This window comes from Hemitrygon akajei, chromosome 31 (assembly GCF_048418815.1).
Source record: "Hemitrygon akajei chromosome 31, sHemAka1.3, whole genome shotgun sequence".
Classification (NCBI taxonomy): Eukaryota; Metazoa; Chordata; class Chondrichthyes; order Myliobatiformes; family Dasyatidae; genus Hemitrygon; species Hemitrygon akajei.
The window spans coordinates 31,987,096-32,000,189 of NC_133154.1; the positions used below are offsets into that span (position 1 = coordinate 31,987,096).

Below are 13,094 nucleotides of genomic sequence, written 5' to 3' on the forward strand. Positions count from 1 at the left end.
CTTCTCCATTCATCCTCCCTACTAATCTCCCTCCCGGCCCCTACCTCTACAACCTAACCATTCACTTCCTCCCTCAACACCATTCATGGGCCCAGTCTTTCCAGGTGAAAGGAACCTCACCTGTGAGTCTATCACGTCATGTCTCCACTACATCGGCAGGACCTGACGCAGATTGGGGGATTGCTTTGTTGAGCACTGTCTGCCAGACAAAAAGCAGGATTTCTTGGTGGCTACCCATTTCAATTCAACTTCCCATTTCCATTCCGACATGTCGATTCATGTCTTGCTCTACTGCCATGATGGAGCAAAACTCAGGCGCAACACCTCACATTCCAACTAGGTAATCCTTATCAGCCAGGACATGCTCTCTTCTCATTACTACCACCAGGGAGGAGATACAGGAGCCTGAAGGCACACACTCAACATACTAGGAACAGCTTCTTTCCTTCTACCATCAGAGTTGTTATGAGACAATGAACCCACAAACGCTACCTCACTATTTTGTTCTGTTTGCATTAATTTTTTTATATTTCTTCTAACTTTTAGTAATTTATGTATCACACTGTACTTCTGCCACAAAACAATAAATTTCACAATGTGCTGTATGTTGGTGATAAACTCGATTCTGATTGTAAACCTGATGGCATGAACATAGGTTTCTCTAGTTTCTGGTAATTTCTCCCCCCTCCCTCTTAACTCCTCCCTCCACCTCCTTATTCTGGTTTATGCCTTCTTCCTTTCCGGTCCTGATGAAGGGTCTCAGCCCAAAACATCGACTGTTTATTTCTCACTATAGATGCTACCTGACTTGCCGAGTTCCTGCAGCATTTTGTGTGTGTTCTTCCAGATTTAATTACTTGATGTAAATTCCCATGGTCCATGATGGAAATTGAATTTGTACCCCTCCAAAACTCTGGCTGTTCATCGCCACTGTACAAATTCAATTTCCATCATGGTGTGGGTTTGCTCCAGGAAAGGAGAGGGAAGATGGTGGGTTATAAGTGGTGCCAACTGTGTCCAGTAGTCAATCTTGGGTCAAATTCTGCTCCCCATGATCACAGACAATGGGGAATTCTGAATCACAAGAGATTCTGCAGATGCTGCAGGACATTGTCAATCGGTGGCAGTAAACTTGCAGTATTTTGAGAAGTTTTGGGAGCACGGGGCTGTCATTTAGAATGATGCAACAGGGCCTTTTGAAAGTCCAAGCCTTGCATCCAAGTCCCTGCCACCAGATAGCTGAAGAAAAAGGAAAGGATGCAGAGCAAGAGAAAAATTAGGGAAAAACAAATTGACTAGTACGCAAAGAAGCATATGTTTTTACCCAGAGGAGATTATACAAGTGGCAACTTCCAGGTGAAACAACACCCTTTGCAAAATTAGACTCCAGGCTCAATACAGGTTCTTCCCCCATGCATTGGCTCCATCCCCAGGATTGTTTATAATTGCACCCTCAGTCTATAACACACCACACTGGAAGCACAGTTGATGCCACAAGAGACACAGCAAGATCCCACAAACAGCAAAGACCTAGCAAAAAGTAACACAAGGCAATTTAGTCCCTCAAGCCTGCACTGCCATTCAATACAGTCACAGCTGACTCTACCTCAACTCCACTCTCACAGCAATTGTTTGTATATTTAAAAAAAACCAATGGATCCCTCTCTTGTAACTGAGTCCTCTGTTGGGTAGAGTACAAAGATTTAGCAACCACACCGCCCCATCCCCAGAGCTTCCCTCTAAGGTGTGCGTGAACTCACATAATTTGCTACTAGCATACAAAGGAATTTAAACTGCACACAAAAGGTTGTCAATCTACCTGGTTGGCATGTTAAGTATATTTCACAATTGTACACAATTACATTTCCTTTTCCGGTTTCTGATGTTGACGACGTGGAGTTTGTGTTGATTTGTCTACAGATTTTAGAATTAGCTTATTTATACCATTTTTATTGAAGAAATTATTGATTCACTATTTCAAATTCCAAAGAAGCAAAGGGCGTGAAGTGCGAAAGAATTGTTAGTTCATTTAAAGTGGTACGACTTTTTAAAAGTGTCATTTAGCATGCAAATCACATATGGACAATGTACAAAAGCTCCAGTGAGAAAATCCTTCATTACCCGCTACAGGCCTGCTACACGTTTTGTGAAAGTGCAGATGAAGAGGTGCAAAAATGATCAAACCCAGAGGAGGTCAAAGTTTGTACTGGCAGTGTTTTGCTAGCTGTCAAAATGAATACCTCCATATATAAGATTCAGTGCACACGTTATCATTGGGTGAAAAATTGAACAGCACAAGATTTTTGTGCACACTGGCCATTACAAATTAGAGGGAACATTACTGCAGGGTGAAGTTGATCTCTCCTCACCCCAGTTCTCAATGCGTGTAGAGTCCTTAACAGAGTGACAGAAACAAGCATTTTGGCCCATCTCGTCTGCAGTGACCATTAAGCACCCATTTACACTTCTACCTGCTCCTGACTCTCCCGCAAGGTCCATACTTATCCTCGTCTATAACCATCTTACTGTTCCCCAATTGCTCACCCACTGAAAAGCTGCTCACCTGCTAGGCTCATTACCCAGCGCTAGATCCAGAACAAACCATCCTTTTGTTGACTTTCTTGGATGCACCCAAGAAATTCGGCCATCTAGCCCTCTTGCTTTAAATAGTTTATATTAGGGACTTTGAAGGCTCCCACGACAACGACCCTATTGTTTATACACCTTTCCTTATTCAGCCTGCATATCCGTCCCTCAATGTTCCAGTGGCCTTTGGGAAGGTATTACAATCCCAGAGTGATGGCACCCTTCCTATTTTGAGTTCTACCCACATAGACTCAGTGGGCGAGCCCTCCATTATGCCCCCTCTGAGTGTAGCAGAGATATTGTCCCTGATTAGTTGTGTATCCCCTTTCTTTATTTATTGAGATGTAGCACAGAGTGAGCCCTTCTGGGCCTCCAAGCTACACTGCCCAGCAATCCCCTGGTTTGACCCTAGCTTCATCACAGGAGAATTTACAATGACCAATCAATCTATCAATTGGTAGGTCTTTGGACTGTGGGAGGAAGTCGAAGCACACAGAGGAAACCCGCGTAGTCACGAGGAGAACATACAAATTCCTTACAGGCAGTGGTGAGAACTGAACCTGGATTGCCTGTACTGTAAAACAATGTGGAAACCACTATGCTACCATGCCTCCCTCTCTATCTTTTCTAAAAGATCAAACACACTGGAACAATAAGCACCCACTCCTGTCCCTCTCTCAACCAAGTCTCTTTAATGGCCACGACATCGTAGTTCGATGTACTGATCCATGCCCCTTTACACATTACACTCCTAGCATTAAAATACACACACTTCAAACTAACTGTCCCATCGTATCTATTACTTTGACATCTAGTTTCCTCTCCATCCACTTTCTGATCTGGTGCTCCGATTCCCACACCCCTGCTTAAACTTTCCAGAGCAGCATTAGTGAACCTCCTTACCAGAATAAGTTTAGGTGCAACCTGTTCCTCTTGTACAAGTCACTCCTGCCCCAGAAGAGGTTCCAATGATCCAAGAACCTGAAACCCTGCCCCCTGCACCATTCCTCAGCCACTCATTCATCTGTACTATCATTCTATTCCTGGCCTGATTAGCATGTGATACTGGAAGTAATGCAGAGATTACTTGGGAGGTCCTCTTCTTCAGCTTTTTTTCCTAACTCCCTTCACTCTCTGCGTAGGACCCCTTTCCCCCTTTCTACCCATGTTATTGGTGCCAATGTGCACTATGACCTCTGGCTGCTCACCTTCCCCCTTCAGAATATTCTTCAGCTACTCTGAGACCTTCTAGACCCCAGGACCAGGGAGGCAACACGCTATCCTGGCTTCTCTGAGAAACCCATAACAATGAAGTCTATCACTATCGCTCTGCCTGACTCTACCTTTCTCTGCCGAGCCTCAGAGCCGGACACAGCACCACTGGCCTGGTTGCTGCTGCTGTGCCTTAACAGGCCAGACCCTCAGCAGTATCCAAGGGGGTATACTTGTTGCTGAGGGAAATGGTCACATGGGAACTGCTTACTCTCCCTACTTCTGGTGGTCACCCAACTACTATCTGAAACCTGTGCTTTGGGTGTAACCACCTCAGGAGAAGTTACATCAAGGAGATTTCCAGCTTCCTGGGTGGTCCTCCAGTACTTTCAACTCCAGTTCCTTGTCAGTTAGGTGTACGTCCTGCAGATGCAGTCATCAGGGTAACTGTCAGGAACACTGAGATCTCACACCTTACAGGAGTATTCCACTGCCCTAACTACCATCCTGCCTACACTGAATAAAGGACTAAGGATTTACAGATAATAAAATAAAGCTTACCTGCGCCTTCTCTCTGAAACCTTTAAGTTTCATACTCACCTAAGTCACTCACTCGCCCTCTTCTCATTAAGCTTGTTATAGTTTTGGCTCTAACTTCTCAAGCCTAAGTTCCACAGTCAAAAATCAACTGTAACAAATGACTCAGAGTGGGAGGCTCAGGCGCAACAGGCAGAGGCTAAGGATGCCTCTAACACTGGCCCACTCCAACAATGGCCACTCTGCCTACACCATGCTCCTTTTTATTGTCTCAAGTAAAACTAATTCCTGGTGCAATCTGTTCTTTTCAAATGGTGGGTGCTTCCTTTGGAGAAAGGTCTCTGAAGGGAGATTCAACTGTGCTTTACTTTAAAAAACAATTCCTGAACAGAAAATTCAAAAATTCCACATGCTGGAAACCCGAAAGGAAAATGGGAATTACCTGTGATGCCACTTTCCAGGACAAACTTTCTTATTGTAATTTATAGTAGAGTTTATGTATTGCGTTGTACTGCTGCCACAAAACCGCAAATTTCACAACGTATGATAATAAACTGATCCTGAACACTTCTCACTGATTAACCCTTTCATTCTCACAAAACTCATTTGAACCCTCTCCAACGCCAGCACATCCTTTCTTAGATAGGGGGCCCCAAACAGAACATGGGACATTCACAGAGCAGAGTTCAACAGCAGCACAGAGAATAAAAAGTTAAATTCTGCCTACCGTAGGGCCCGTACGCCAGGACTATCCAAGGTGAAAGATTGGCAGAAGGAGACAGAAAGATAGAGTGAGAGAGGGTGAGAGAAAGGTCCCCTGCCCCTGTAAACAGCACCGGTTATGAAAGTACAAGAACGATTCCACAGTATACCTGCCTTTGCTCAATCATAAATGTAGTATTGCACAAGGAGATGAGGTAATGGACCTCCCTGGTGGCCCTTTGTTATAACTGGGTAACTCTAGGGGGCAGTACTAGGACAGCCAGGGGGAGTCTAACAGGTAGGATCAAGACAGACAAATCCAACAACTTGTGAGTTGTATTTACAGAGACTGCCTGTCCTCTGGAGGCACCGGTAAAACTCAGGACTCCACATCTCCACACTTTCATAGAACAGTATAGCATATTACAGGCCCTTTGGCCCATGATGTTGTACTGACCTTTTAACCTCCAAGATCAATTTAACCCTTCCCTCCCACATAGCTCTCCAATTTTATTTCATTCATGTAACTAAGAGTCTGTCAAATCTCCCTAATGTACCTGTCTCTACCACCACCCCTGGCAGGGTGTTTCATGCACCCACCACTCCATGTAAAGAATTTACCTCCAACAATCCCCATAATTTCCTTCAATCACCTTAAATGCCCTCTGTTGTCAGCCATTTCCACCCTGTGAGTAAGAAGCTGGCTGCGAACTCTACCTTTGCCCACTTTCATCTTGCACATCTCCCAGAAGCAAGTTTGAACCCACATCCTCTTTCCTTGTCTCCCTCCCTCTGAGCAATGGGTGGAGACAAGTTTCTCAGGAGCCATGTGGCCTCGCCTCAGAGTTGACTCTGACACCAAGTATCTGACCAAGTCACTGAGGGCTGGTTGAACCACCAGTGATGGACAGATGAGAAACCCAGCCACCTTAAGTATCCTTCTCTCAGTCGATGGGTTTTGCCTAAATGTTATTCACCAACGATATCCTCTTGGCCACCCAGAGTAGGGCCATCACTTGCTGAATTCCTTTGGTTACATTTACCTTGTGAGTCCACTCGCTTGTCTCTGTAGACCTTGGATGTAAAGGCGTAGCGCAGAGCAATGGCAGCAAAGAACATCTCGATGCAGATGATGAAGTTCTGGTAGCCTGCAGCAACTGTCCCCTCACCCACGTAGACGTCGGCCGCTGCGATCTTGGGGATGGCTCCGCACTTTTCCAGAATAGCCAACAACATTCCTGATGGGAGGAGGAAATGAAAGGTCAGCACACCTACTAATGCAAGGGACGGAGAGGGCAGAAACGCAAGAGGGAAATAGACTCAACCCAGTACATCACCAGCTTGACTCTCCCCACCATAAAAGTACCTGAAGGAGGCTCTGCCTGAAGAAAGCAACATCCACTACAGATCTTCATTATCCAGGCTGTGCTATCTTCTTGCAACTCCCACTGGGCAGGAGATACAGAAGCCAGAAATCTCACACCAGGTTCAGCAATAGCTACTTCCCTTCAACCAATCAGTTCTTGGACCAACCTGCATGACCCTATCACTATCTCAGTAGGGCAACAATGCACTTTATGTTTTCTTTTAAAATAGTGTTTAAGATGTTTTTTTTAAATGGGAATGCTGCTTATCCGATGCTATGCTTGTGATGCTTCTGCAAGCAAGTTTCTCCTTGCACCTGTAGAAGTCCATGTATGTACACAGACAATAAACTTAACTTTGGGTGGGATCGGACATGGGGAGCTGCAAATGACCAATAGAATTTCTCTTCAAACATCCCCGTAGATGTAAGCAGTAACGAAATTGGTCAAAGGGTGACTGAGAGGGGAAAGAGGAGACAGCACTCAGTAACACAATAGTTAAATTACCAGACCATCATTTACAGTCCTGGCTAAATCATCTGGGATCATGGGTTCAAATCACACAAGGGCAGCTAGAGAATTAAAGTGATACAAAAGATTCTGCAAATTCTGGAAATCTTGAGCAGCACACATAAAATGCTGGAGGAACTCAGCAGGTATCTGTAGAGAGGAATAAACAGTTGATGTTTCAGGCCGAGACCCTTCGTCAGGACTAGAAAGGAAGGGGGCAGAAGCCAGAATAAGGTGGTGAGGAAACCAAGCTGGCAGGTGATATGTGAGCCCAGGTGAGAGGGAAGGTGTCTGGGAGGGAGGTGAATTGAGCAGCTGTGAGGTGATGGGTGGAATATATACAGGGCTGAAGAAAGAAAGAATCTAATAGGAGAGGAGAGTGGACCAAAGCAAAATGAAGAAGAGAAATGGAATCAGAGACAGGTGAGGGGCATATGAGAACAGTTGAGAGGGCAACCTGAATGAGGAATAGGAAAAAAAAAGAGGGGAGAAATTGCCAGAATTTGGCAAAAATCGATGTTCACACCATCAGGTTTGAGGCTACCCAGACAGAATTGCAGCATTAGAGGTGGCCATAGCTCAACATGTCAGAGTAGGGACGGGAATTAAATAATTACGATGGAAAAAAATTCTACGCAACTGGGCCACGAAATTACTGAAATGCAATTAAAACCCAGCCAATAATCCCAGGGCAGTGAATCATCTATTTACAGTTATATAGTGGTCTTGTGATTGCCACTTGAATCTGTCTTTTGATTCCTATTGCATTCATTTGAATTTACGATCTGAGGAAGCCACTGGGAGATTCAGAATTCTTTTGTCCGTACCTCTGGATGCCAATGCAGTTAGCTTGCCTGCTAGGCTACCATCTTCAGAGAAGGAACCAATTCTAAACCAATTATTATCTGCCTGACCTAACCTTTAGGAAGCTATTCCCAGAATTAAATATTTATTGAGTCCCCTAGTTGCATTTCAGCTCCCCAACAGCAGAGGGCACTTGCAGCTACACTCTGCAGCCTGGCACCCATCACTCAGTGAATCCTTCAGGCTAATTAAATCACAAGGTTGCAGAGCCAAACAACACGAAGATAAGCACTTGGGCCCATCGAGTCTGTACACGAGAGGCAACTTACACTCACAATATAACCTAACCACCCACATATCTTTAGGATGTGGGAGGAAGCTGGAGCAACCCCAGTTTGGGCATCAACCACCATATCCATAGCCTGAAAGGTTCAACTTTCTGTGTGCACTGTCTGTGTGCATTTTTTTTAAACATTCCTCACAGAGAAAACAAACTCCACACAGACAGCGCCGGAGGTCAGAGTTGAAGCTGGGTCTGTAGGCTTTCCGCAAATAAAACAAAATAAGGGGTTTTTATGTTTAACTAAACCCATAACATGGTTTATTGAACTGGAAAAACCTACACAACAAAGCGCTAAAAACCATTTACATAATAACATCATCACGTCAGACTAGCCTCTTAAATCAAAACCCCAACTCAAGTTGGTGGTCATGAATAATGTACATTTCTCCCAATTATGTTGCCCTCCAGGGCTCTGGCACTTTGAAGCTGCAGATCTGTTATAAGGTGCCCAGTCCAAACTGGACAGAACATTAGACCTTAAATTTGTTGATAGACCACAAGACCTAGGAACAGATTTAGGCCTTTCAGCCCATCGAGTCTGCTCTGCCATTCCATCATGGCTGATTTATTATCCCTCTCAGTCCCATTACTCCATTCTTTTGCCTTCTCACTTTAACCTTTTACATGCTTATTAATCTAGAACCTATCAACCTCTGCTTTAAATATACCCAATAGAGAATGGGACGTGGAATTAAAATGTGTGGCCACTGGGAGATCCTGCTTTCTCTGGCGGACCGAGCGTAGGTGTTTAGCGAAACGGTCTCCCAGTCTGCGTCGGGTCTCACCAATATATAAAAGGCCACACCGGGAGCACCGGACACAGTATACCACACCAGCCGACTCACAGGTGAAGTGTCGCCTCACCTGGAAGGACTGTCTGGGGCCCTGAATGGTGGTGAGGGAGGAAGTGCAAGGGCAGGTGTAGCACTTGTTCCGCTTACAAGGACAAGTGCCAGGAGGGAGATCAGTGGGAAGGGATGGGGGGGAGAAACGAGTGGACAAGGGAGTCGCGTAGGGAGCGATCCCTGAGAAAAGCAGAAAGGGGGGGGGGGGGAGGGAAAAATGTGTTTGGTAGTGGGATCCCGTTGGAGGTGGCGGAAGTTACGGAGAATTATACGTTGGACCTGGAGGCTGGTGGGGTGGTAGGTTAGGACAAGGGGAACCCTATCCCGAGTGGGGTGGCGGGCAGATGGGGTGAGGGCAGATGTGCGGGAAATGGCCTTGTTCTACCTCATTGCACTGTGATATGATCTGTATGAGTAAGTCGAGCCTTTCACTGTATCTTGGTACATGTGACAATAATAAACCACGCAAAACACTCATCTCAAGTTCAATGGTGGGAGAGCTCTTAGAACCCTTGATCAGGGATGGGATTAATAGTCACGTGTGCAAAGTGGATTAGTTATGAAAGACCAGCACCCGTTCTTTGGGCAAATTATGCTCAATCTGATAGAGATTTTCTGAAGGGGTAACAGAGTTAGTGAGTGTAAAGGGGTTGATGGGCTTCCAGAAGACTTTTGATAAGATGCCACCTAATAGTTTTATCAGCAAAGCTGAAGCCACTTAAAGAACATTACAGCACAGTACAGGCCCTTCAGCCCATGATGTTTGTTAAACTTTTAACCTACTCTAAGATCAATCTAACCCTTCCTGTATAACCCTCCACATTTCTTTGTAGCCGTTACACTTTATTCTGTATTCTGTTATTGTTTTACCTTGCCCTACCTCGGTGCACTGTGTAATTATCTGATCTGTATGAACAGTATGCAAGACAAGTTTTCCCCACTGTATCTCAGTACCTCTGACAATAAATGAGTAATTAACCACACCATTCAGGACCAAGGCTCGTTTTCTACCTTTGCACTATAGAACATAGAATAGTACAGCACAAATAGTAATAGTACACAAATAGTACTATCTCCCTGCACTTTCTGGGCGTCATGATAGCGTACTGATTAGCACAAAGCTTTACAGCACCAGCGATCTCTATTCGGCTTAAATTCCCACCGCTGTCTGTACCTTCTCCCCGTAACCATTTTCCTCCCATATTCCAAAGACTTATGGTTAGGGTTGGTAACACGCGGTATGCTACATCGGTACTAGAAATGTGGCAACACTTACAGCGGCCCCCAGCACAACAGTCAAACTAGTCATTGATGCAAACGATACATTTCACTGTGCATGTAACAAATAAAGTTAATCTTTAATTTCTTTTAATCCCCATATTGCTTGATTCTCTGAAATGCATACTAATCTGCTGATCCATTGTTTAATGAATATGACACAGCCTCCACAGGTCTCAGGGTAGATAAATGAAGAATCCGCCATGCCCTACGAGTGAAGAAATTTTCCTTTATTCAGCCCACAATGGCTTATCAGGAGCCAGTCCTCGGCACTGAACCACATCACTTCCCAACAATAAATTTGTCACATTGTGGTCAGTCTTTCCCAGAAGGCCCCTCAAGATTACAGACCAAGCCTTTCTCATCGCACAAAACACGATTCAAAATAGGCACTTCACCCCACAGTTGGTTCCTAAACACAATAATCAGGAACAGAGTCTCAAATACACTCTATGAACATCTTTCACTTCAGCAAACTGTTTATCTGTCATTCAGGATTATGGCTGATCTTCAGCCTCCTGGACTTTGATTGGCTTATTATTGTCACATGCACTGAGATACGCGGTGGCATGGTAATGTAGCAGTCAGCTTAACGCAATTGCAACTACAGTGAGACCGCTGTCTGCAAGGAGTTTGCATGTTCTCCCCGCGACTAAGGAGCTGGTGGTGGACCTGAGAAGGGCTAAGGGACCGGTGACACCTGTTTCCATCCAAGGGGTCAGTGTGGACATGGTGGAGGATTACAAATACCTGCGGATACGAATTGACAATAAACTGGACCGGTCAAAGAACACTGAGGCTGTCTACAAGAAGGGTCACAGCTGTCTCTACTTCCTGTGGAGACTGAGGTCCTTTAACATCTGCCGGACAATGCTGAGGATGTTCTGAGTCTGTGGTTGCCAGTGCTATCATGTTTGCTGTTGTGTGCTGGGGCAGCAGGCTGAGGGTAGCAGACACCAACAGAATCAACAAACTCATTTGTAAGGCCAGTGATGTTGTGGGGGTGGAACTGGACTCTCTGACGGTGGTGTCTGAAAAGAGGATGCTGTCCAAGTTGCATGCCATCTTGGACAATGTCTCCAATCCACTCCGCAATGTACTGGTTAGGCACAGTACATTCAGCCAGAGACTCATTCCACCGAGATGCAACACTGAGCGTCATAGGAAGTCATTCCTACTTGTGGCCATCACACTTTACAACTCCTCCCTCGGAGTGTCAGACACCCTGAGCCAATAGGCTGGTCCTGGACTTATTTCCACTTGGCATAATTTACTTATTATTATTTAATTATTTATGGTTTTATATTGCTGTATTTCTACACTATTCTTGGTTGGTGCGACTGTAACGAAACCCAATTTCCCTTGGGATCAATAAAGTATGTCTGTCTGATTGTGTAGTTTTTGTCAAGATGCTCCTCTCACCTCCCAAAGATATTGTTTGTAGGTTAAGTGGTCACATGGGTGGCTCCTTGGGCCAGAAGGGCCAGTTACTGTAATGTATCGCTGATAAAATAAATTTGCATGCCATCCAGATCGATCATTCTGAAATTTTACAGCCTACATGTAGATTATACTCTGCCTAATACTGTATTAACCCTGTTGTATGATGGAGATCTCCATCTATGGGTAAATAGCCGAGGGGGGGGGAGAGAGAGGGAGGGGGAGGGGGAGGGGGAGGGGGAGGGAGGAGGGGAGAGAGAGAGAGAGACACACACACACACACACACACACACACACACACACACAAAGGGTACGGGAATAAACCCAAACAGCAAATCCTGAGAGGAGAGCCGAAGGCGACTGGACGTCACTGAATGTCCTTCCGGCACTCCTGCAGCCAAACGTATCGCTTCATAAGCTTTCCTTTGGACTACACTGGTGAGGCCGAGAGGGGGATCTTAACAATTGGGTATCTCAGGATCTCCACACCTTTCGCCCAGGCTTGCAACAATGATGATCAGCACCCACTGTCCTTCAAGACAGACAGATGCCAACCAACTAACATGCACCTGTGATCTGTCAAATCCTATTTCCTATAAATTACTCCTTCCAACGTTTTCTGTTGAGATGTTAATGGGAAACGCGGAAGGTATGGGAGTGGGGGGGGACGGGACCCAGAAAGACAGCACAATGGCCAGAGTGATCCATTTGAAACCAACATAACAGGACCCACTCCCCTCTATCGCCAAGTCCCGCAGTACCATAACCATGCTCACCGAAGACAGCAACGTGTGCACTCACCCTGCCAGAAGGAAAGGAAGATGACGGATTTCACCATGAAGAACTTGAGCACGGGGCTGTAGGGGCTCAGGAGCTCCCTTGTGGCAAAGTAGAAGAGGAACAGTGCGTAGAGCGAGAGGCTGACGGAGATGTTGTAGATGATCATAACGTAGAGGTAGCCACTGGCAACGCTGGGGGTGGAGAGGGAAACAGATTTAACCTAGTCCCAAAACAAGACAAACTGCAATCTCATTACCCTAATTATCCACACAATCATATCCTAGTTTCTGTATTCTAGCCTCCTACTCATCCCCAAATAATCATTGTAGACTCAGCAAGATACGTAGTAGTTAAGCAAACACTTTACAGGACTAAATTCCCACTGCGGTCTGTACGGGGTTTGTACATATTTCCTGTGACAACATGGATTTCCTCCGGGTGCTCAGGTTTCCTCCCATATTCATAGGGGTACGGATTAGGAAGTTGTGGGAATACTATGTTGGTGCCGGGAACATGGTGACACTTGCTGAATCCCCACAGCACAATCTTGGAATGCGTTGGCTGTTGATGCAAGCTTCGCATTTCACTGTGTGTTTTGAGGCACATGTGACAAAGACAATCTGGTATCATGCTTTCAGCCAGGATACAAGCCCTTTGGCCATGACATCTGTGGCAAGCATGACATCAGATTAA

At 45.4% G+C, this 13,094-nt stretch overlaps 1 protein-coding gene across 4 annotated transcripts in view; it reads right to left on the minus strand.

Moving 5' to 3' along the window:
- The window catches only part of LOC140719126 (transmembrane protein 184B-like), a 96,274-nt gene that overhangs the window by 8,459 nt on the left and 74,721 nt on the right, over positions 1-13,094 (minus strand). For 3 of the 4 annotated variants that reach the window (XM_073033517.1, XM_073033518.1, XM_073033519.1), the window contains exons 7-9: positions 12,423-12,592; positions 6,081-6,275; positions 5,063-5,083 (exon numbers count right to left, since the gene is read on the minus strand). In XM_073033517.1, the coding sequence (XP_072889618.1) occupies positions 5,063-5,083; positions 6,081-6,275; positions 12,423-12,592 (386 nt within the window). The remainder of the gene's footprint in view (positions 1-5,062; positions 5,084-6,080; positions 6,276-12,422; positions 12,593-13,094) is intronic. The other variant, XM_073033520.1, reaches the window with a different exon arrangement.